Genomic DNA, 24,486 nt, shown 5'->3' with positions numbered 1-24,486 from the left:
GACTGTGTATATTAGTGGTTTCCCCTTGGTAATGAGCAGTATAGGGGGCAGGCTGTGGATGGAGTGTAGCACTGAGCATCCTGTGTATATCTGCAGACTGTGTACATTAGTGGTTTCCTCTTGGTAATGAGCAGTATAGGGGGCAGGCTGTGGATGGAGTGTTGCACTTAGTCTCCTGTGTGTATCTGCAGACTCTGTATATTAGTGGTTTCCCTTTGGTATTGAGCAGTAGAGGGGGCAGGCTGGGGATATGGAGTATAGCACAGAGTCTCTTGTGTATATCTGCAGGCTGTCTGTGTACAGTATATTAGGGGTTTCCCTTGGTAATGAGCAGTAGAGGGGGCAGGCTGGGGATAGGGTATAGCACTGAGTCTTCTATGTATATTTGCAGACTGTGTGTACAGTATATTAGGGGTTTCCCTTTGGTAATGAGCAGTAGAGGGGGTAGGCTGTGGATGGAGTGTTGAGTCTCCTGTGTGTATATTAGGGGTTTCCCTTTTGTAATGAGCATTACAGTACCCAGGCTGTTGATAGGGTATAGCCTGGAGTCTCGTGTGTGCAGACAAAGGCCAGGTGGGTGCTTCCTAGCTTTCCCCATTAGTAATGCACACTACAGTACAAGCTGTTCATTGAGTGAGGGCAGTGCTGTCTCTCCTAAATTGCAATCACTGCCAGCCTAAGTGTTGCTGGTTCTGAGCTGCGCACTGTGGAATGCAAGCTATGTGTCAGTGAGGGACGGGGAGATTTCAGCATAGCGGATGGTGTTTCTGGATGCAGTGCGAGTGTTTCCCCTCCCCTGTGCAGTGTGAGGCTGGACGAGGAAGAAGTGTGTCTTCTGTTTTATTCTTTCTGACCTCTGTTTGTGTTTCAGGGATCTTAGCAACGTAAACTGCGAGGAACTGGGGCCCCTCCCGCCCGGCTGGGAGATCCGGAACACAGCCACAGGGCGGGTCTACTTTGTAGATCACAACAACCGCACCACACAGTTCACAGACCCCCGACTCTCCGCTAACCTCCACATCGTATTAAAGTAAGTGTGAGATGATCCTCCCAGAATGATGTCACAGACAGGTGCAGATGTGTGGAGCTCTGCAGGGTGATCATGTGACCAGTGTGGATTCATATTGGAGATATCTGTCACACGAACAGGCCGTTAGGCAGCTCTTCATCATGCTGCAGTACTTAAAGGACACCTGAAGCAAGAGCGATATGGAGACTGCCTTATTTATTTCCTGTTAGACATTGCAAATTGCTCATCAGTCTTTCTGATCCTCTGCCTTCAATACTTTTAGCCATAGATCTAGAAAAAGCATGCAGATCAGGTGTTTCTGACTGAAGTCTGACTGTATTTGCTGCATGCTTGTTTAAAGAACAAGCGACACCCATGCTAACCTAGAAATAAAACACATATATAAGTAGATAAATACTACTTCTACTTGCATAACTGATGTATTGTGTTATCCACGTAATGATTCCTGTGAATTTTATAAAGGAAAAGCAGAAAATCCTATTCTAGGCAGTGGCCATCTTGCCAAGCTAATGCTGACATCATATCCTCCCTGACTCTTGTTTCCCCCCCATCCTTTCTCTTGCTCATTGTGTATTCATGAGCTGCCCTCCTCCCAGAGTCTTCAGACACTCCCACTGAGGTGTATACTAACAACTGCACTGTCTTATCCTCCAATCAGTCACCTCAGCCTTGCTTGTAAACACAAGTGAGCAGGGGTATTTCAGATAAGAAGCTAGGCAGGGAAATAAATGGAAGAGGAGGAATGTATTATAGATAAAAAGAACTCCCAGCATTCAACTCTTTGGCACTGTTTGGCACTAGGGCCAGTGCTCCTAAAGTATGTGATAACTCCAAACCATAACAGCAGAAAAAGTTTTGCAAGTTTTGAATGCAGGATTAGCATCTATATCACTTAATACACTCAGACCACTTGCTGTTGAAATTTGATTTTTATGGTGACAAAACCGCTTTAAAGCGGATCCGAGATGAAAAACTAAATATAACAAGTGACTTGTCTATATATCTTATCTAAAGTTTAGATATTTTACACAGCAAATCTATCTTCAAACAGCTTCAACAGTATATTAATATTTTTTACTGTGATACAATGGGAGCAGACATGTTTTCTGCTTTTCACTATTACACAATTACACACAGGCAAGCTTATCTGTATCTAGGCATGCTAATCTGCATATTCTGTGAAAACTCCACTCTTATCTCCTCCATTACACAGGCAACTGATCTGTATCTGCACTGCAGCTCTCAGATTGTGAAAACTCTGCCTCTGAAATCTATAGCTAGTAACACCTTTTTCACCTGCCCAGACTGAAATCCCACAATCCTTTGCAAGCGCCAAGGCACTCTGGAGAAGCTGTGGGTGTGGTTTGTTAACTTTATAGGAAATTAGGGTATTAAAACAAAACAAAACAAGTATTTGGCTTGAGGAATGCCCTATAAACTATATGTAAGGAACACAATTATGCAAGGAGTAAAAGTTCATCTCGGATCCACTTTAAGGTGTTCAGACACTGATACAGCAAACATCACCCGGAGTGCCAGGCAACTGGTATTGTTTTACAAGGAAATCAATACAGCAGCCTTCATACCTCTCTCACTTCAGGTGTCCTTTGAAGTAAGGCAGTCACCATGTCTTACTTGACTCTTTTCCATTACTGTATTCTTGTTGAGAATTGCATAATAGTAAACTGTTGGCAAAGCAATAAGCCATACCGCCTTGCCACCTCAGCAGAGTAGGCTGCTGCCATCAACAAGGCTCTGATGAACTTCAGGGAAGTCTGGGTTTTAGGCTGGGCTTCCTGGTTCAGCTGCTCAGGCAACGCCTCCTTCTGCCCATGCAGAGCCTCCTCCCATGCCCCACCCCCTTCAGTCATTCTTGCCATATTATCACCTGACTTCTACACAGGCACTGAGGCCATAGAGATATCCCTCATCGGGTGGAGGGAGCGGAGTTAAGTCTATAGTCCAGCCTCATCTTGGTATGGGCCAGCAGATAACTGTGTTGAGTTAGTAAGCGTGTGTACCCACGGGTACTATCTATTATTCACAGCAGTCAGGACTCAATTTCTCGGGCGACAGTTTGTGGCTGAAGTCTGTACAAATGCATCGCTAGCCCACAGGCAATCTCTCCACTCCCATCATCCCTGATTGGCCTAGATTTTATGTCCTGTCCAATCAATACTTTCGACTTTGACCAATAAATTTGATCAGTTGGACATTTTAGATGTATTGATTCTCAGCAGATTAAGATTAGAGTGAATCTGCTGGGAATTGTACAAGAAAATCGATGCGTGTAAAGCCCCATCTACACAATACGATTCTTTGTGCGATTCGGTTACAATTTGCGATCCGATTAAATCCGACATGTCCGATCGGGATTCGATTCAATTCGATTTGCCATTGTTTTGCAAAGGCACATCTAATTGAATCGAATCCCGATCAGACATGTCTGATTTAATCGGATCGTAAATAGAATCTTAATCGAATCGCACAAAGAATCTTAATCGAATCGCACAAAGAATCTTATCGTGCAGATGGGGCTTAAGGCCGCCGTAATGCTGCTTAGCTTGCCACCTCACTGCCAGGAATGCACGCTGTGGTCCACTAATGGTGTTGCATCACAAACCATTCGCTCCTTCATCCAATTAACTTGAACAGGTAAGACATCATTTATATTGTGCTTTTCTCCTGGCAGACTCAAAGCACTTGAGCTGCAGTCACTAGGGCTTGCTCTATAGTCAGTAGCAGCGTTAGGCCGTCTAGCCCAAGGACACCTTGCTGAATAGGTGCTGGCTTACTGAATATAAAGGGCTGAGCTTTTAAACCGAGGTCTCCTGTGTCAGAGATGGAGCCCTTAACCACATTACACCATCCAACCAAATGCACGTTATGATACTTTGTTGTCTAGGCAAGCTGAACTGACTACACATATACATATCTTGACATTTCCATTTCTTCATTTGAACTGAAGACGTTTCTTGCACTGGTGACAATGTCTTCTGTTATATAACAAGGTGTCTGGTGAAACTAGAGGTTTGCTTTGGCTGTATTTAGTGGAGTACATTTTTTGAGAAGCTTTGTTATCTGAAGAAACCTGCTGCTTTTGTGAACACAGCCTGATCTGGAATGTATTTCTAGATCAGAGGTGTCAAACGTAGATACAAAGTGGGCGAAATTGTACACTGTACTATACAGTTCCCTAGTGTTTAGTGCTTTCTCCCTCCCCATATGCCTTCCTTGGTGTTCTAGGGCTTCACCTCCAATATTGTTTCCCTGGTGGTGGTGGCCTAGAGTGGGCCTAACACAATGCAAATTGGGGAAACCACTTGATGGCCAAATTGAATGGCCATGAGGGTCTGATTTGGCTTGCGGGCCGCAGTTTGACATGTATGCTCTAGATGGTGAGATCATGACTCCAGTTGTCCACATTTGTCTCTTTGCAGCCGCCAGAACCAGCTCAAAGACCACCAGCAACAGCAGCAGCAGCAGCAACAGCAGCAGCAGCAGCAACAGCAGCAGGTTGTGTCTCTCTGCCAGCTGCCTGAAGATGTGGACTGCCTGACCGTCCCACGTTACAAGAGAGACCTGGTGCAAAAACTGAAGATCCTACGACAGGAACTGTCCCAGCAGCAACCTCAGGCCGGACATTGCCGCATCGAGGTGTCCCGGGAGGAGATCTTTGAGGTACGTCATGCACATTGGTGCTTGTGTTTAAATGTCAACTAAATTGAAAATTTAATAAAGCAATTTCTTAGGAGTTGGGGTGCTGAGTGAGCATACACATTGTGTAGAAGTAAGGGGCTGCATAGAATACCTGGCTTGGTGGCAAAATCTGACTGGGACCTTTCACTGATGTCTTCATCCTCTTCCCATCTGGTGGGCAAATCAGTCAGGTGTGACACCTAAAGTAGAAAGAACAGTAGATGTCAAACTTAATTTCCCAGAATTCCTGCAGAAACAATTTCTTCTCTACGTGAGCAGTTGGATTTGCGCTGACAGCTATCTGCTCACAGGAATCCTCACAGCCACTAGTGGTCTTACAGCTGCAGGCAAGTTTAGTTTCAAAGGTAATAGTCATTTTCACTAATCATCACAAATCCATTGAGAATGTATGTTGTTGAGTTTTGGGTTTAGGTTCCCTTTAATGGTTCTCATAACATTTAATAACCTGCAGCTGTCCGGCTGCTTGGAGGACCAGTGTCTGCAGCTCAGTTCCTGGAAGTTGTTGTTAGATCCTGAATAGTCCAAAACATTTCATTCCTGTGGAGCCAGGCCAAGAAATACCAGCTGGCGGGACAGCGTGACAAGATTGTGGCCTGGCTGTGTAAAGAACAAGTCGCTAATGTCTAATTCTGCTGCTTGCTTTGTCTACAGTATGTACGCAGCCGCTCACCATATGTCCTTCTCTTGCAGGAATCCTACAGGCAGGTTATGAAGATGAGGCCGAAGGATCTGTGGAAGAGACTCATGATCAAATTCCGGGGGGAGGAAGGGTTGGATTATGGAGGTGTGGCCAGGTAACTTGGAGATCCAGTCAGCTTAAAGCAAATCTGTGAGGCAACCAAAAATAATACAGAAAACATTAGGGTGACAGCGGCCGGTAGGGGTGGCAGAAGACCGATTCCTGTGCTGAAATCGATCTGTAATTGGCCTGCAGTTTATGGCGGCCAACATATCTCTCTGATCAGATTCGATCAGAGAGAGATCTGTCTCTTGGTCGACTGGCCACCAAAATCGCTGGATGTGTTGCTACCTTTACATTTAATATATCCCAGCTAAAAAAATCTGGCTGCAAATATAACCTGAGACATACTGTGGGCACCACCTACATTGTTCTGCCAGAGTGTTTCCTGCCTGGTAGTTCCTAGATCATAGAGGGCATTCCCTGTATGGGGACACCCTGGCCAGGATGATGGACAAGAAGCCATTCTAGAGCTTTCCCCCTTTTGTCCCCCCCTTCTTTTATTTTTGGAGATATCTTGAACTCCATGTGCAGATTTATAAGAGCAAGTTCAAATTTTATGACTCTTGAAAATGGACCATATGAATGTGGGCACAGTGGCATTTACTCTGTCCTTTTTCAAGCTGCATAAAATTAGCATGACATTTGCATGCGTATCATTGGCATCTTTGTCCATCACTGGCTTAGCATAGTCATGTTGTTCAGAGAGGGTTCAAGTGGGAGGAGCATGGACAACTGCCTTAGAGGACAGTGGCATGCTGCTGAAGTCTGTTTTGCAGGAAGTGGATACTGAAGAAGCTCCTGACCAGGAACTTAATGACTTATGTGACGCCACCTTCTCCTGGAGCTTCTGCTCTCCTGCTGAGCACTACACAAGACTTGAGAGCACCTAAGCTGGGGTGGGGGGTGGGTGTAAGTAGCTCCTAGTCTTTATTTGGAGATCCATATGGTCAGCCAGTCTCTGCTAGGGCTACATAAATCATAAAGTGCGGCTGCCTCTGTCCATCTTTGTGCCCACTGTTGCCAGCTCTGAACCTTTATCTCATGGGCCAAAAATGTGTCTTTTAAAGAGAACACTGAAGCGAAAAAAAATATGATAGAATGAATTGGTTGTGTACTATGAATAATTACTACAAGATTAGCAGCAAAGAAAATATTCTCATATTTTTATTTTCAGGTATATAGTGTTTTTTCTAACATTGCATCATTCTATAATATGTGCAGATAACACAACACTCAACATTCAAAATGAGTCTTTCAGAGCAGTCTGAAGTAATGACCTCTCCTCTGGCAGAGAAAAAGTAAACAGTTCACTTACAGTTGAGATAATAAGTCAGATAACAGCCCTCTCCAGGACTAAGTTAGTCGGAGAGCTTAATAGCTTTTTTGCATAGAGATAACAACTGGAGTTTCTCAACTCTTCCTGTACTGGAAACAATTAGACTGATGTTTCTGATCTTAATGGTTTTTTTCTTAGCTGTACTACACATACAAATCATAATATCATCATTTTTTTTTCGCTTCAGTGTCTCTTTAAGCCTCTGTGCTCGTATAGCTATCTTTTACTTTAGTTGTACTTGGTGCCTTAATTGTTGTCCTTGTTACAAACTTCCTGTGTGTTCTGTCTGTTCTGCAGAGAGTGGCTTTATCTTTTGTCTCACGAGATGCTAAATCCATACTATGGCCTCTTCCAATATTCCCGTGATGACATCTACACACTACAGATCAACCCAGACTCTGCGGTCAACCCGGTATGTGGCTCAGAATCCCTCCTCTTCGTAACATGCATGGAGTTCATACACTTGGAACAGTCTGTCCACTGAGAAATCATATCACAGATGTAGGTTGTGTCTGGTGGGTTCAGTCACTGGCTGGGTACTTATATATACCTGAGGAGCTACCATAATGAGATCTGCCATAGTTCTTGATTGTTTTGCACCTTAAGTGGTCCTCCCTCCTCCTCCTGGTGTGTTTTCAACAGTGTGAAGATGAGGAAAACCTGGCAGTAGTGAAAATTAAGACCCAGTAGGTTAGAGGAGACCTTGGTCATTGTGGGGGGAGCAGGACTCTCTAATGGATGTGTCAGGCGTACAGATTTCTCACTACCAGAGTCCCCTAAGAGAGGAATGGGAGGAGTAGGGTTAACAAGGGGCCCCTGGTAATGGCTTTACCAGGAGGGCTGAGTTGCCACCACCAGAGTCCTGAGAGAAGGTACCAGTAGAGAGAGCAGGAGCCAGTTGTAATGGGTGCGTCAGATGTGCTAACGCCTCACCACCAGAGTCCTGCCAGAAATAATTCTATTTTTGTTAGCAAGCTGTCATTATTTTTAAGTGGCCATAAGTAAAATGTGTTATAATTCGATACACCTGTGCCAATGTATGACTCCTAACTTGCTCATATGGTGTTTAACCACAAGAGATACGCATCGAGGTTAGAGAAGGTCCTCTACAGCCGGAAAACAGGTGTCTTCCGGTAGCGAATGTTGAGAATCGTGAATTAATCTCAAGTGAATTAGGGGAATGTCGCTACCAGGATTTTCATATAAATAAAATGTTTAACTGCTTCTGCCACCAGAAATAGGGCATCTCTGTAGATTGGAGATAAAGGTTTAGCAGATCCCTGTAATCTTAATATATTAACGGGTATCTCTTGTTTTCCCTTTGTAGGAACATTTGTCGTATTTCCACTTTGTTGGTCGGATTATGGGCATGGCAGTGTTTCATGGGCACTATATTGATGGCGGCTTCACATTACCCTTTTATAAGCAGCTTCTTGGGAAGCCCATCACGCTGGATGACATGGAGTCTGTGGACCCCGACCTCCACAACAGTCTGGTGTGGATATTGTAAGTTGACTTCAGAAAACATGGTCTAAAGCTTAGAGCGCTGACTAATAAAGTTCCTGAATCCTCAAACTTTGGTTTGATCATAGTTCTTGGCTGGGCATGCTGGGATTTCCAGTTCATTCTGTGTGCTTATTCATGAATACAGGTATTAATTTCATGTATAAGGAATGATTGGGGGTCTGTGTGTCTCTACAGGGTACCTCCTCCAAGTACAATGTGTTATATTGCAAAATGTACAGGATAGGTGTGTTACCTTTATGCTCCTCCACCCCCCCCCCCTTTTTTTCTCTTATGATGTCATGTCTTTTCAGAGAGAATGACATCACGGCTGTCTTGGATCATACGTTCTGCGTAGAACACAGCGCATATGGCGAGCTCATCCAACATGAGCTGAAACCGAATGGAAAGACCATTCCAGTGACTGAAGAAACCAAAAAGGAATATGTGAGGTTGGTGGCTGTTATCTCATGCTGTTATGTGAGGTTGGTAACTGTTGTCTCATGCTGTTATGTGAGGTTGGTAACTGTTGTCTCATGCTGTTATGTGAGGTTGGTGACTGTTGTCTCATGCTGTTATATGAGGTTGGTGACTGTTGTCTCATACTGTTATGTGAGGTTGGTGACTGTTGTCTCATGCTATTATGTGAGGTTGGGGACTGTTGTCTCGTGCTGTTATGTGAGGTTGGGGACTGTTGTCTCGTGCTGTTGTGAGGTTGGTGACTGTTGTCTCATGCTGTTATGTGAGGTTGGTAACTGTTGTCTCATGCTGTTATGTGAGGTTGGTGACTGTTGTCTCATGCTGTTATGTGAGGTTGGTAACTGTTGTCTCATGCTGTTATGTGAGGTTGGTGACTGTTGTCTCATGCTATTATGTGAGGTTGGTGACTGTTGTCTCATACTGTTATGTGAGGTTGGTGACTGTTGTCTCATGCTATTATGTGAGGTTGGGGACTGTTGTCTCGTGCTGTTATGTGAGGTTGGGGACTGTTGTCTCGTGCTGTTATGTGAGGTTGGTGACTGTTGTCTCATGCTGTTATGTGAGGTTGGTAACTGTTGTCTCATGCTGTTATGTGAGGTTGGTAACTGTTGTCTCATGCTATTATGTGAGGTTGGTGACTGTTGTCTCATACTGTTATGTGAGGTTGGTGACTGTTGTCTCATGCTATTATGTGAGGTTGGGGACTGTTGTCTCGTGCTGTTATGTGAGGTTGGGGACTGTTGTCTCATGCTGTTATGTGAGGTTGGGGACTGTTGTCTCATGCTGTTATGTGAGGTTGGGGACTGTTGTCTCATGCTGTTATGTGAGGTTGGTGACTGTTGTCTCATGCTGTTATGTGAGGTGGTTGGTGACTGTTGTCTCATGCTGTTATGTGAGGTGGTTGGTGACTGTTGTCTCATGCTGTTATGTGAGGTGGTTGGTGACTGTTGTCTCATGCTGTTATGTGAGGTGGTTGGTGACTGTTGTCTCATGCTGTTATGTGAGGTGGTTGGTGACTGTTGCCTCATGCTGTTATGTGAGGTTGGTGACTGTTGTCTCGTGCTATTATGTGAGGTTGGTGACTGTTGTCTCGTGCTGTTATGTGAGGTTGGTGACTGTTGTCTCGTGCTGTTATGTGAGGTTGGTGACTGGTGCCTCATGCTGTTATGTGAGGTGGTTGGTGACTTGTCTCATGCTGTTATGTGAGGTGGTTGGTGACCGTTGTCTCATGCTGTTATGTGAGGTTGGTGACTGGTGTCTTCTGCTGTTATGTAAAGTTGGTGACTGTTGTCTCGTGCTGTTAAGTGAGGTTGGTGACTGTTGTCTCGTGCTGTTATGTGAGGTTGGTGACTGGTGTCTCATGCTGTTATGTGAGGTTGGTGACTGGTGTCTCATGCTGTTATGTGAGGTTGGTGACTGTTGTCTCATGCTGTTATGTGAGGTTGGGGACTGTTGTCTCATGCTGTTATGTGAGGTTGGGGACTGTTGTCTCATGCTGTTATGTGAGGTTGGGGACTGTTGTCTAATGCTGTTATGTGAGGTGGTTGGTGACTGTTGTCTCATGCTGTTATGTGAGGTTGGTGACTGTTGTCTCATGCTGTTATGTGAGGTTGGGGACTGTTGTCTCATGCTGTTATGTGAGGTTGGGGACTGTTGTCTAATGCTGTTATGTGAGGTGGTTGGTGACTGTTGTCTCATGCGGTTATGTGAGGTTGGTGACTGGTGTCTCATGCTGTTATGTGAGGTTGGTGACTGGTGTCTCATGCTGTTATGTGAGGTTGGTGACTGGTGTCTTCTGCTGTTATGTGAGGTTGGTGACTGTTGTCTCGTGCTGTTATGTGAGGTTGGTGACTGTTGTCTCATGCTGTTATGTGAGGTGGTTGGTGACTGTTGTCTCATGCTGTTATGTGAGGTGGTTGGTGACTGTTGTCTCATGCTGTTATGTGAGGTGGTTGGTGACGGTTGTCTCATGCTGTTATGTGAGGTGGTTGGTGACTGTTGTCTCATGCTGTTATGTGAGGTGGTTGGTGACTGTTGTCTCATGCTGTTATGTGAGGTGGTTGGTGACTGTTGTCTCATGCTGTTATGTGAGGTTGGTGACTGTTGTCTCATGCTGTTATGTGAGGTGGTTGGTGACTGTTGTCTCATGCTATTACAGTGGAGGAAATAATTATTTGACCCCTCACTGATTTTGTAAGTTTGTCCAATGACAAATGAAAAGTCTCAGAACAGTATCATTTCAATGGTAGGTTTATTTTAACAGTGGCAGATAGCACTTCAAAAGGAAAATCGAAAAAATAACCTTAAATAAAAGATAGCAACTGATTTGCATTTCATTGAGTGAAATAAGTTTTTGAACCCCTACCAACCATTAAGAGTTCTGGCTCCCACAGAGTGGTTAGACACTTCTACTCAATTAGTCACCCTCATTAATGACACCTGTCTTAACTAGTCACCTGTATAAAAGACACCTGTCTACAGAATCAATCAATCAAGCAGACTCCAAACTCTCCAACATGAGAAAGACCAAAGAGCTGTCCAAGGATGTCAGAGACAAAATTTTAGACCTGCACAAGGCTGGAATGGGCTACAAAACCATTAGCAAGAAGCTGGGAGAGAAGGTGACAACTGTTGGTGCGATTGTTTGAAAATGGAAGGAGCACAAAATGAGCATCAATCGACCTCGCTCTTGGGCTCCACGCAAGGTCTCACCTCGTGGGGTGTCAATGGTTCTGAGAAAGGTGAAAAAGCATCTTAGAACTACACGGGAGGAGTTAGTGAATGACCTCAAATTAGCAGGGACCACAGTCGCCAAGAAAACCATTGGAAACACATTACACCGCAATGGATTAAAATCCTGCAGGGCTCGCAAGGTCCCCCTGCTCAAGAAGGCACATGTGCAGGCCCGTCTGAAGTTTGCCAATGAACACCTGAATGATTCTGTGAGTGACTGGGAGAAGGTGCTGTGGTCTGATGAGACCAAAATAGAGCTCTTTGGCATTAACTCAACTCGCTGTGTTTGGAGGAAGAAAAATGCTGCCTATGACCCCCAAAACACCGTCCCCACCGTCAAGCATGGGGGTGGAAACATTTTGCTTTGGGGGTGTTTTTCTGCTAAGGGCACAGGACAACTTAATCGCATTAACGGCGGAAAATGGACAGAGCCATGTATCGTGAAATCCTGAACGGCAACCTCCTTCCCTCTGCCAGGAAACTGAAAATGGGTCGTGGATGGGTGTTCCAGCACGACAATGACCCAAAACATACAGCAAAGGCAACAAAGGAGTGGCTCAAGAAGAAGCACATTAAGGTCATGGAGTGGCCTAGTCAGTCTCCGGACCTTAATCCAATGGAAAACCTATGGAGGGAGCTCAAGCTCAGAGTTGCACAGAGACAGCCTCGAAACCTTAGGGATTTAGAGATGATCTGCAAAGAGAAGTGGACCAACATTCCGCCTAAAATGTGTGCAAACTTGGTCATCAATTACAAGAAACGTTTGAACTCTGTGCTTGCAAACAAGGGTTTTTCCACTAAGTATTAAGTCTTTTATTGTTAGAGGGTTCAAAAACTTTTTTCACTCAATGAAATGCAAATCAGTTGCTATCTTTTATTTAAGGTTATTTTTTCGATTTTCCTTTTGATGTGGTATCTGCCACTGTTAAAATAAACCTACCATTGAAATGATACTGTTGTGAGACTTTTTATTTCTTTGTCATTGGACAAACTTACAAAATCAGTGAGGGGTCAAATAATTATTTCCTCCACTGTATGTGAGGTTGGTGACTGTTGTCTCGTGCTGTTATGTGAGGTTGGTGACTGTTGTCTCATGCTGTTATGTGAAGTGGTTGGTGACTGTTGTTTTATGCTGTTATGTGAGGTGGTTGGTGACTGTTGTCTCATGCTGTTATGTGAGGTTTGTGACTGTTGTCTCATGCTGTTATGTGAGGTTGGGGACTGTTGTCTCATGCTGTTATGTGAGGTTGGGGACTGTTGTCTCATGCTGTTATGTGAGGTTGGGGACTGTTGTCTCATGCTGTTATGTGAGGTTGGGAACTGTTGTCTCATGCTGTTATGTGAGGTTGGTGACTGTTGTCTCGTGCTGTTATGTGAGGTTGGGGACTGTTGTCTCATGCTGTTATGTGAGGTGGTTGGTGACTGTTGTCTCATGCTGTTATGTGAGTTGGTTGGTGACTGTTGTCTCATGCTGTTATGTGAGGTGGTTGGTGACTGTTGTCTCATGCTGTTAATTGAGGTGGTTGGTGACTGTTGTCTCATGCTGTTATGTGAGGTGGTTGGTGACTGTTGTCTCATGCTGTTATGTAAGGTTTGTGACTGTTGTCTCGTGCTGTTATGTGAGGTTGGTGACTGTTGTCTCGTGCTGTTATGTGAGGTTGGTGACTGTTGTCTCATGCTGTTATGTGAGTTGGTTGGTGACTGTTGTCTCATGCTGTTATGTGAGGTGGTTGGTGACTGTTGTCTCATGCTGTTAATTGAGGTGGTTGGTGACTGTTGTCTCATGCTGTTATGTGAGGTGGTTGGTGACTGTTGTCTCATGCTGTTATGTAAGGTTTGTGACTGTTGTCTCGTGCTGTTATGTGAGGTTGGTGACTGTTGTCTCGTGCTGTTATGTGAGGTGGTTGGTGACTATTGTCTCATGCTGTTATGTGAGGTTGGTGACTGTTGTCTCATGCTGTTAATTGAGGTGGTTGGTGACTGTTGTCTCATGCTGTTATGTGAGGTGGTTGGTGACTGTTGTCTCATGCTGTTATGTGAGGTGGTTGGTGACTGTTGTCTCATGCTGTTATGTGAGGTTGGTGACTGTTGTCTCATGCTGTTATGTGAGGTGGTTGGTGACTGTTGTCTCATGCTGTTATGTGAGGTGGTTGGTGACTGTTGTCTCATGCTGTTATGTGAGGTTGGTGACTGTTGTCTCATGCTGTTATGTGAGGTGGTTGGTGACTGTTGTCTCATGCTGTTATGTGAGGTGGTTGGTGACTGTTGTCTCATGCTGTTATGTGAGGTGGTTGGTGACTGTTGTCTCATGCTGTTATGTAAGGTTAGTGACTGTTGCCTCATGCTGTTATGTGAGGTGGTTGGTGACTGTTGTCTCATGCTGTTATGTGAGGTTGGTGACTGTTGTCTCATGCTGTTATGTGAGGTGGTTGGTGACTGTTGTCTCATGCTATTACAGTGGAGGAAATAATTATTTGACCCCTCACTGATTTTGTAAGTTTGTCCAATGACAAATGAAGTCTCAGAACAGTATCATTTCAATGGTAGGTTTATTTTAACAGTGGCAGATAGCACTTCAAAAGGAAAATCGAAAAAATAACCTTAAATAAAAGATAGCAACTGATTTGCATTTCATTGAGTGAAATAAGTTTTTGAACCCCTACCAACCATTAAGAGTTCTGGCTCCCACAGAGTGGTTAGACACTTCTACTCAATTAGTCACCCTCATTAATGACACCTGTCTTAACTAGTCACCTGTATAAAAGACACCTGTCTACAGAATCAATCAATCAAGCAGACTCCAAACTCTCCAACATGAGAAAGACCAAAGAGCTGTCCAAGGATGTCAGAGACAAAATTTTAGACCTGCACAAGGCTGGAATGGGCTACAAAACCATTAGCGAGAAGGTGACAACTGTTGGTGCGATTGTTTGAAAATGGAAGGAGCACAAAATGAGCATCAATCGACCTCGCTCTTGGGCTCCACGCAAGGTCTCACCTCGTGGGGTGTCAATGGTTCTGAGAAAGGTGAAAAAGCATCTTAGAACTACACGGGAGGAGTTAGTGAATGACCTCAAATTAGCAGGGACCACAGTCGCCAAGAAAACCATTGGAAACACATTACACCGCAATGGATTAAAATCCTGCAGGGCTCGCAAGGTCCCCCTGCTCAAGAAGGCACATGTGCAGGCCCGTCTGAAGTTTGCCAATGAACACCTGAATGATTCTGTGAGTGACTGGGAGAAGGTGCTGTGGTCTGATGAGACCAAAATAGAGCTCTTTGGCATTAACTCAACTCGCTGTGTTTGGAGGAAGAAAAATGCTGCCTATGACCCCCAAAACACCGTCCCCACCGTCAAGCATGGGGGTGGAAACATTTTGCTTTGGGGGTGTTTTTCTGCTAAGGGCACAGGACAACTTAATCGCATTAACGGCGGAAAATGGACAGAGCCATGTATCGTGAAATCCTGAACGGCAACCTCCTTCCCTCTGCCAGGAAACTGAAAATGGGTCGTGGATGGGTGTTCCAGCACGACAATGACCCAAAACATACAGCAAAGGTAACAAAGGAGTGGCTCAAGAAGAAGCACATTAAGGACTGTTGTCTCATGCTGTTATGTGAGGTGGTTGGTGACTGTTGTCTCATGCTGTTATGTGAGTTGGTTGGTGACTGTTGTCTCATGCTGTTATGTGAGGTGGTTGGTGACTGTTGTCTCATGCTGTTAATTGAGGTGGTTGGTGACTGTTGTCTCATGCTGTTATGTGAGGTGGTTGGTGACTGTTGTCTCATGCTGTTATGTAAGGTTGGTGACTGTTGTCTCGTGCTGTTATGTGAGGTTGGTGACTGTTGTCTCGTGCTGTTATGTGAGGTGGTTGGTGACTATTGTCTCATGCTGTTATGTGAGGTTGGTGACTGTTGTCTCATGCTGTTAATTGAGGTGGTTGGTGACTGTTGTCTCATGCTGTTATGTGAGGTGGTTGGTGACTGTTGTCTCATGCTGTTATGTGAGGTGGTTGGTGACTGTTGTCTCATGCTGTTATGTGAGGTTGGTGACTGTTGTCTCATGCTGTTATGTGAGGTGGTTGGTGACTGTTGTCTCATGCTGTTATGTGAGGTGGTTGGTGACTGTTGTCTCATGCTGTTATGTAAGGTTAGTGACTGTTGCCTCATGCTGTTATGTGAGGTGGTTGGTGACTGTTGTCTCATGCTGTTATGTGAGGTTGGTGACTGTTGTCTCATGCTGTTATGTGAGGTGGTTGGTGACTGTTGTCTCATGCTATTACAGTGGAGGAAATAATTATTTGACCCCTCACTGATTTTGTAAGTTTGTCCAATGACAAATGAAAAGTCTCAGAACAGTATCATTTCAATGGTAGGTTTATTTTAACAGTGGCAGATAGCACTTCAAAAGGAAAATCGAAAAAATAACCTTAAATAAAAGATAGCAACTGATTTGCATTTCATTGAGTGAAATAAGTTTTTGAACCCCTACCAACCATTAAGAGTTCTGGCTCCCACAGAGTGGTTAGACACTTCTACTCAATTAGTCACCCTCATTAATGACACCTGTCTTAACTAGTCACCTGTATAAAAGACACCTGTCTACAGAATCAATCAATCAAGCAGACTCCAAACTCTCCAACATGAGAAAGACCAAAGAGCTGTCCAAGGATGTCAGAGACAAAATTGTAGACCTGCACAAGGCTGGAATGGGCTACAAAACCATTAGCAAGAAGCTGGGAGAGAAGGTGACAACTGTTGGTGCGATTGTTTGAAAATGGAAGGAGCACAAAATGACCATCAATCGACCTCGCTCTTGGGCTCCACGCAAGGTCTCACCCCGTGGGGTGTCAATGGTTCTGAGAAAGGTGAAAAAGCACCTTAGAACTACACGGGAGGAGTTAGTGAATGACCTCAAATTAGCAGGGACCACAGTCGCCAAGAAAACCATTGGAAACACATTACACCGCAATGGATTAAAATCCTGCAGGGCTCGCAAGGTCCCCCTGCTCAAGAAGGCACATGTGCAGGCCCGTCTGAAGTTTGCCAATGAACACCTGAATGATTCTGTGAGTGACTGGGAGAAGGTGCTGTGGTCTGATGAGACTAAAATAGAGCTCTTTGGCATTAACTCAACTCGCTGTGTTTGGAGGAAGAAAAATGCTGCCTATGACCCCCAAAACACCGTCCCCACCGTCAAGCATGGGGGTGGAAACATTTTGCTTTGGGGGTGTTTTTCTGCTAAGGGCACAGGACAACTTAATCGCATTAACGGCGGAAAATGGACGGAGCCATGTATCGTGAAATCCTGAACGGCAACCTCCTTCCCTCTGCCAGGAAACTGAAAATGGGTCGTGGATGGGTGTTCCAGCACGACAATGACCCAAAACATACAGCAAAGGCAACAAAGGAGTGGCTCAAGAAGAAGCACATTAAGGTCATGGAGTGGCCTAGTCAGTCTCCGGACCTTAATCCAATGGAAAACCTATGGAGGGAGCTCAAGCTCAGAGTTGCACAGAGACAGCCTCGAAACCTTAGGGATTTAGAGATGATCTGCAAAGAGAAGTGGACCAACATTCCGCCTAAAATGTGTGCAAACTTGGTCATCAATTACAAGAAACGTTTGACCTCTGTGCTTGCAAACAAGGGTTTTTCCACTAAGTATTAAGTCTTTTATTGTTAGAGGGTTCAAAAACTTTTTTCACTCAATGAAATGCAAATCAGTTGCTATCTTTTATTTAAGGTTATTTTTTCGATTTTCCTTTTGATGTGCTATCTGCCACTGTTAAAATAAACCTACCATTGAAATGATACTGTTGTGAGACTTTTCATTTCTTTGTCATTGGACAAACTTACAAAATCAGTGAGGGGTCAAATAATTATTTCCTCCACTGTATGTGAGGTTGGTGACTGTTGTCTCGTGCTGTTATGTGAGGTTGGTGACTGTTGTCTCATGCTGTTAATTGAGGTGGTTGGTGACTGTTGTCTCATGCTGTTATGTGAGGTGGTTGGTGACTGTTGTCTCATGCTGTTATGTGAGGTTGGGGACTGTTGTCTCATGCTGTTATGTGAGGTTGGTGACTGGTGTCTCATGCTGTTATGTGAGGTTGGTGACTGTTGCCTCATGCTGTTATGTGAGGTTGGTGACTGGTGTCTCGTGCTGTTATGTGAGGTGGTTGGTGACTATTGTCTCATGCTGTTATGTGAGGTTGGTGACTGTTGTCTCATGCTGTTATGTGAGGTGGTTGGTGACTGTTGTCTCGTGCTGTTATGTGAGGTGGTTGGTGACTATTGTCTCATGCTGTTATGTGAGGTTGGTGACTGTTGTCTCATGCTGTTATGTGAGGTGGTTGGTGACTGTTGTCTCATGCTGTTATGTGAGGTGGTTGGTGACTGTTGTCTAATGCTGTTATGTAAGGTTGGTGACTGTTGTCTCGTGCTGTTATGTGAGGTGGTTGGTGACTGTTGTCTCATGCTGTTATGTGAGGTGGTTGGTGACTGTTGTCTCATGCTGTTATGTGAGGTTGGTGACTGTTGTCTCATGCTATTATGTGAGGTTGGGGACTGTTGTCTCATGCTGTTATGTGAGGTTGGGGACTGTTGTCTCATGCTGTTATGTGAGGTTGGGGACTGTTGTCTCATGCTGTTATGTGAGGTTGGGGACTGTTGTCTCATGCTGTTATGTGAGGTGGTTGGTGACTGTTGTCTCATGCTGTTATGTGAGGTGGTTGGTGACTGGTGCCTCATGCTGTTATGTGAGGTTGGTGACTGTTGTCTCATGCTGTTATGTGAGGTTGGGGACTGTTGTCTCATGCTGTTATGTGAGGTTGGTGACTGTTGTCTCGTGCTGTTATGTGAGGTTGGTGACTGTTGTCTCGTGCTGTTATGTGAGGTGGTTGGTGACTGTTGTTTTATGCTGTTATGTGAGGTGGTTGGTGACTGTTGTCTCATGCTGTTATGTGAGGTTGGTGACTGTTGTCTCATGCTGTTATGTGAGGTTGGGGACTGTTGTCTCATGCTGTTATGTGAGGTTGGGGACTGTTGTCTCATGCTGTTATGTGAGGTTGGGGACTGTTGTCTCATGCTGTTATGTGAGGTTGGTGACTGTTGTCTCATGCTGTTATGTGAGGTGGTTGGTGACTGTTGTCTCATGCTGTTATGTGAGGTTGGTGACTGTTGTCTCATGCTGTTATGTGAGGTGGTTGGTGACTGTTGTCTCATGCTGTTATGTGAGGTTGGTGACTGTTGTCTCGTGCTGTTATGTGAGGTTGGTGACTGTTGTCTCGTGCTGTTATGTGAGGTGGTTGGTGACTGTTGTCTCGTGCTGTTATGTGAGGTTGGTGACTGTTGTCTCATGCTGTTATGTGAGGTGGTTGGTGACTGTTGTCTCATGCTGTTATGTGAGGTGGTTGGTGACTGTTGTCTCATGCTGTTATGTGAGGTTGGTGACTGTTGTCTCGTGCTGTTATGTGAGGTGGTTGGTGACTGTTGTCTCATGCTGTTATGTGAGGTGGTTGGTGACTGTTGTCTCATGCTGTTATGTGAGGTGGTTGGTGACTGTTGTCTCATGCTGTTATGTGAGGTGGTTGGTGACTGTTGTCTCATGCTGTTATGTGAGGTGGTTGGGGACTGTTGTCTCATGCTGTTATGTGAGGTTGGGGACTGTTGTCTCATGCTGTTATGTGAGGTTGGGGACTGTTGTCTCATGCTGTTATGTGAGGTGGTTGGTGACTGTTATCTCATGCTGTTATGTGAGGTTGGTGACTGTTGTCTCGTGCTGTTATGTGAGGTGGTTGGTGACTGTTGTTTTATGCTGTTATGTGAGGTGGTTGGTGACTGTTGTCTCATGCTGTTATGTGAGGTTGGTGACTGTTGTCTCATGCTGTTATGTGAGGTTGGGGACTGTTGTCTCATGCTGTTATGTGAGGTTGGGGACTGTTGTCTCATGCTGTTATGTGAGGTTGGGGACTGTTGTCTCATGCTGTTATGTGAGGTTGGGGACTGTTGTCTCATGCTGTTATGTGAGGTGGTTGGTGACTGTTGTCTCATGCTGTTATGTGAGGTGGTTGGTGACTGTTGTCTCATGCTGTTATGTGAGGTTGGTGACTGTTGTCTCATGCTGTTATGTGAGGTGGTTGGTGACTGTTGTCTCATGCTGTTATGTGAGGTTGGTGACTGTTGTCTCGTGCTGTTATGTGAGGTGGTTGGTGACTGTTGTCTCGTGCTGTTATGTGAGGTTGGTGACTGTTGTCTCATGCTGTTATGTGAGGTGGTTGGTGACTGTTGTCTCATGCTGTTATGTGAGGTGGTTGGTGACTGTTGTCTCATGCTGTTATGTGAGGTTGGTGACTGTTGTCTCGTGCTGTTATGTGAGGTGGTTGGTGACTGTTGTCTCATGCTGTTATGTGAGGTGGTTGGTGACTGTTGTCTCATGCTGTTATGTGAGGTGGTTGGTGACTGTTGTCTCATGCTGTTATGTGAGGTGGTTGGTGACTGTTGTCTCATGCTGTTATGTGAGGTGGTTGGGGACTGTTGTCTCATGCTGTTATGTGAGGTTGGGGACTGTTGTCTCATGCTGTTATGTGAGGTTGGGGACTGTTGTCTCATGCTGTTATGTGAGGTGGTTGGTGACTGTTATCTCATGCTGTTATGTGAGGTGGTTGGTGACTGTTGTCTCATGCTGTTATGTGAGGTGGTTGGTGACTGTTGTCTCGTGCTGTTATGTGAGGTTGGTGACTGTTGTCTCGTGCTGTTATGTGAGGTGGTTGGTGACTATTGTCTCATGCTGTTATGTGAGGTTGGTGACTGTTGTCTCATGCTGTTATGTGAGGTGGTTGGTGACTGTTGTCTCATGCTGTTATGTGAGGTGGTTGGTGACTGTTGTCTCATGCTGTTATGTGAGGTGGTTGGTGACTGTTGTCTCATGCTGTTATGTGAGGTGGTTGGTGACTGTTGTCTCATGCTGTTATGTGAGGTGGTTGGTGACTGTTGTCTCATGCTGTTATGTGAGGTTGGTGACTGTTGTCTCATGCTGTTATGTGAGGTGGTTGGTGACTGTTGTCTCATGCTGTTATGTGAGGTGGTTGGTGACTGTTGTCTCATGCTGTTATGTGAGGTGGTTGGTGACTGTTGTCTCATGCTGTTATGTGAGGTGGTTGGTGACTGTTGTCTCATGCTGTTATGTAAGGTTGGTGACTGTTGTCTCATGCTGTTATGTGAGGTGGTTGGTGACTGTTGTCTCATGCTGTTATGTGAGGTGGTTGGTGACTGTTGTCTCATGCTGTTATGTAAGGTTGGTGACTGTTGTCTCGTGCTGTTATGTGAGGTGGTTGGTGACTGTTGTCTCATGCTGTTATGTGAGGTGGTTGGTGACTGTTGTCTCATGCTGTTATGTGAGGTTGGGGACTGTTGTCTCATGCTGTTATGTGAGGTTGGTGACTGGTGTCTCATGCTGTTATGTGAGGTTGGTGACTGTTGTCTCATGCTGTTATGTGAGGTTGGTGACTGTTGTCTCGTGCTGTTATGTGAGGTGGTTGGTGACTATTGTCTCATGCTGTTATGTGAGGTTGGGGACTGTTGTCTCATGCTGTTATGTGAGGTGGTTGGTGACTGTTATCTCATGCTGTTATGTGAGGTTGGTGACTGTTGTCTCGTGCTGTTATGTGAGGTGGTTGGTGACTGTTGTTTTATGCTGTTATGTGAGGTGGTTGGTGACTGTTGTCTCATGCTGTTATGTGAGGTTGGTGACTGTTGTCTCATGCTGTTATGTGAGGTTGGGGACTGTTGTCTCATGCTGTTATGTGAGGTTGGGGACTGTTGTCTCATGCTGTTATGTGAGGTTGGGGACTGTTGTCTCATGCTGTTATGTGAGGTTGGTGACTGTTGTCTCATGCTGTTATGTGAGGTGGTTGGTGACTGTTGTCTCATGCTGTTATGTGAGGTTGGTGACTGTTGTCTCATGCTGTTATGTGAGGTGGTTGGTGACTGTTGTCTCATGCTGTTATGTGAGGTTGGTGACTGTTGTCTCGTGCTGTTATGTGAGGTGGTTGGTGACTGTTGTCTCGTGCTGTTATGTGAGGTTGGTGACTGTTGTCTCATGCTGTTATGTGAGGTGGTTGGTGACTGTTGTCTCATGCTGTTATGTGAGGTGGTTGGTGACTGTTGTCTCATGCTGTTATGTGAGGTTGGTGACTGTTGTCTCGTGCTGTTATGTGAGGTGGTTGGTGACTGTTGTCTCATGCTGTTATGTGAGGTGGTTGGTGACTGTTGTCTCATGCTGTTATGTGAGGTGGTTGGTGACTGTTGTCTCATGCTGTTATGTGAGGTGGTTGGTGACTGTTGTCTCATGCTGTTATGTGAGGTGGTTGGGGACTGTTGTCTCATGCTGTTATGTGAGGTTGGGGACTGTTGTCTCATGCTGTTATGTGAGGTTGGGGACTGTTGTCTCATGCTGTTATGTGAGGTGGTTGGTGACTGTTATCTCATGCTGTTATGTGAGGTGGTTGGTGACTGTTGTCTCATGCTGTTATGTGAGGTGGTTGGTGACTGTTGTCTCGTGCTGTTATGTGAGGTTGGTGACTGTTGTCTCGTGCTGTTATGTGAGGTGGTTGGTGACTATTGTCTCATGCTGTTATGTGAGGTTGGTGACTGTTGTCTCATGCTGTTATGTGAGGTGGTTGGTGACTGTTGTCTCATGCTGTTATGTGAGGTGGTTGGTGACTGTTGTCTCATGCTGTTATGTGAGGTGGTTGGTGACTGTTGTCTCATGCTGTTATGTGAGGTGGTTGGTGACTGTTGTCTCATGCTGTTATGTGAGGTGGTTGGTGACTGTTGTCTCATGCTGTTATGTGAGGTTGGTGACTGTTGTCTCATGCTGTTATGTGAGGTGGTTGGTGACTGTTGTCTCATGCTGTTATGTGAGGTGGTTGGTGACTGTTGTCTCATGCTGTTATGTGAGGTGGTTGGTGACTGTTGTCTCATGCTGTTATGTGAGGTGGTTGGTGACTGTTGTCTCATGCTGTTATGTGAGGTGGTTGGTGACTGTTGTCTCATGCTGTTATGTGAGGTGGTTGGTGACTGTTGTCTCATGCTGTTATGTGAGGTGGTTGGTGACTGTTGTCTCATGCTGTTATGTGAGGTGGTTGGTGACTGTTGTCTCATGCTGTTATGTAAGGTTGGTGACTGTTGTCTCGTGCTGTTATGTGAGGTGGTTGGTGACTGTTGTCTCATGCTGTTATGTGAGGTGGTTGGTGACTGTTGTCTCATGCTGTTATGTGAGGTTGGGGACTGTTGTCTCATGCTGTTATGTGAGGTTGGTGACTGGTGTCTCATGCTGTTATGTGAGGTTGGTGACTGTTGTCTCATGCTGTTATGTGAGGTTGGTGACTGTTGTCTCGTGCTGTTATGTGAGGTGGTTGGTGACTATTGTCTCATGCTGTTATGTGAGGTTGGTGACTGTTGTCTCATGCTGTTAATTGAGGTGGTTGGTGACTGTTGTCTCATGCTGTTATGTGAGGTGGTTGGTGACTGTTGTCTCATGCTGTTATGTAAGGTTGGTGACTGTTGTCTCGTGCTGTTATGTGAGGTTGGTGACTGTTGTCTCGTGCTGTTATGTGAGGTGGTTGGTGACTATTGTCTCATGCTGTTATGTGAGGTTGGTGACTGTTGTCTCATGCTGTTATGTGAGGTGGTTGGTGACTGTTGTCTCATGCTGTTATGTGAGGTGGTTGGTGACTGTTGTCTAATGCTGTTATGTAAGGTTGGTGACTGTTGTCTCGTGCTGTTATGTGAGGTGGTTGGTGACTGTTGTCTCATGCTGTTATGTGAGGTGGTTGGTGACTGTTGTCTCATGCTGTTATGTGAGGTGGTTGGTGACTGTTGTCTCATGCTGTTATGTGAGGTTGGTGACTGTTGTCTCATGCGATTATGTGAGGTTGATGACTGTTGTCTCATGCTGTTATGTGAGGTGGTTGGTGACTTGTCTCATGCTGTTATGTGAGGTGGTTGGTGACCGTTGTCTCATGCTGTTATGTGAGGTTGGTGACTGGTGTCTTCTGCTGTTATGTAAAGTTGGTGACTGTTGTCTCGTGCTGTTATGTGAGGTTGGTGACTGTTGTCTCGTGCTGTTATGTGAGGTTGGTGACTGTTGTCTCATGCTGTTATGTGAGGTTGGTGACTGTTGTCTCATGCTGTTATGTGAGGTGGTTGGTGACTGTTGTCTCATGCTGTTATGTGAGGTTGGTGACTTGTCTCATGCTGTTATGTGAGGTTGGGGACTGTTGTCTCCTGCTGTTATGTGAGGTTGGTGACTGGTGTCTCATGCTGTTATGTGAGGTTGGTGACTGGTGTCTCATGCTGTTATGTGAGGTTGGTGACTGGTGTCTCATGCTGTTATGTGAGGTTGGTGACTGGTGTCTTCTTCTGTTATGTGAGGTTGGTGACTGTTGTCTCGTGCTTTTATGTGAGGTTGGTGACTGTTGTCTCATGCTGTTATGTGAGGTTGGTGACTGGTGTCTCATGCTATTATGTGAGGTTGGGGACTGTTGTCTCATGCTGTTATGTGAGGTTGGTGACTGGTGTCTTCTTCTGTTATGTGAGGTTGGTGACTGTTGTCTCGTGCTTTTATGTGAGGTTGGTGACTGTTGTCTCGTGCTGTTATGTGAGGTTGGTGACTGTTATCTCATGCTGTTATGTGAGGTGGTTGGTGACTGTTGTCTCATGCTGTTATGTGAGGTGGTTGGTGACTGTTGTCTCATGCTGTTATGTGAGGTGGTTGGTGACTGTTGTCTCATGCTGTTATGTAAGGTTAGTGACTGTTGCCTCATGCTGTTATGTGAGGTGGTTGGTGACTGTTGTCTCATGCTGTTATGCGAGGTTGGTGACTGTTGTCTCATGCTATTATGTGAGGTTGATGACTGTTGTCTCGTGCTGTTATGTGAGGT

The 24,486-nt window shown here is 45.2% G+C and overlaps 1 protein-coding gene across 4 annotated transcripts in view; it reads left to right on the top strand.

Annotated features, from left to right (window-relative positions):
• Positions 1-24,486, top strand: part of SMURF2 (SMAD specific E3 ubiquitin protein ligase 2) — a 161,761-nt gene that overhangs the window by 114,985 nt on the left and 22,290 nt on the right. For all 4 annotated transcript variants that reach the window (XM_068264044.1, XM_068264042.1, XM_068264043.1 and 1 more), the window contains exons 10-15: positions 872-1,030; positions 4,471-4,711; positions 5,441-5,544; positions 7,126-7,240; positions 8,156-8,334; positions 8,646-8,783. In XM_068264044.1, coding sequence (XP_068120145.1) covers positions 872-1,030; positions 4,471-4,711; positions 5,441-5,544; positions 7,126-7,240; positions 8,156-8,334; positions 8,646-8,783 — 936 coding nt within the window. The remainder of the gene's footprint in view (positions 1-871; positions 1,031-4,470; positions 4,712-5,440; positions 5,545-7,125; positions 7,241-8,155; positions 8,335-8,645; positions 8,784-24,486) is intronic.

This window comes from Hyperolius riggenbachi, chromosome 12 (assembly GCF_040937935.1).
Source record: "Hyperolius riggenbachi isolate aHypRig1 chromosome 12, aHypRig1.pri, whole genome shotgun sequence".
NCBI classification, from domain to species: Eukaryota; Metazoa; Chordata; class Amphibia; order Anura; family Hyperoliidae; genus Hyperolius; species Hyperolius riggenbachi.
Note: the sequence above shows the minus strand (reverse complement) of the source record. Positions and strands in the feature narration are given on the sequence as shown.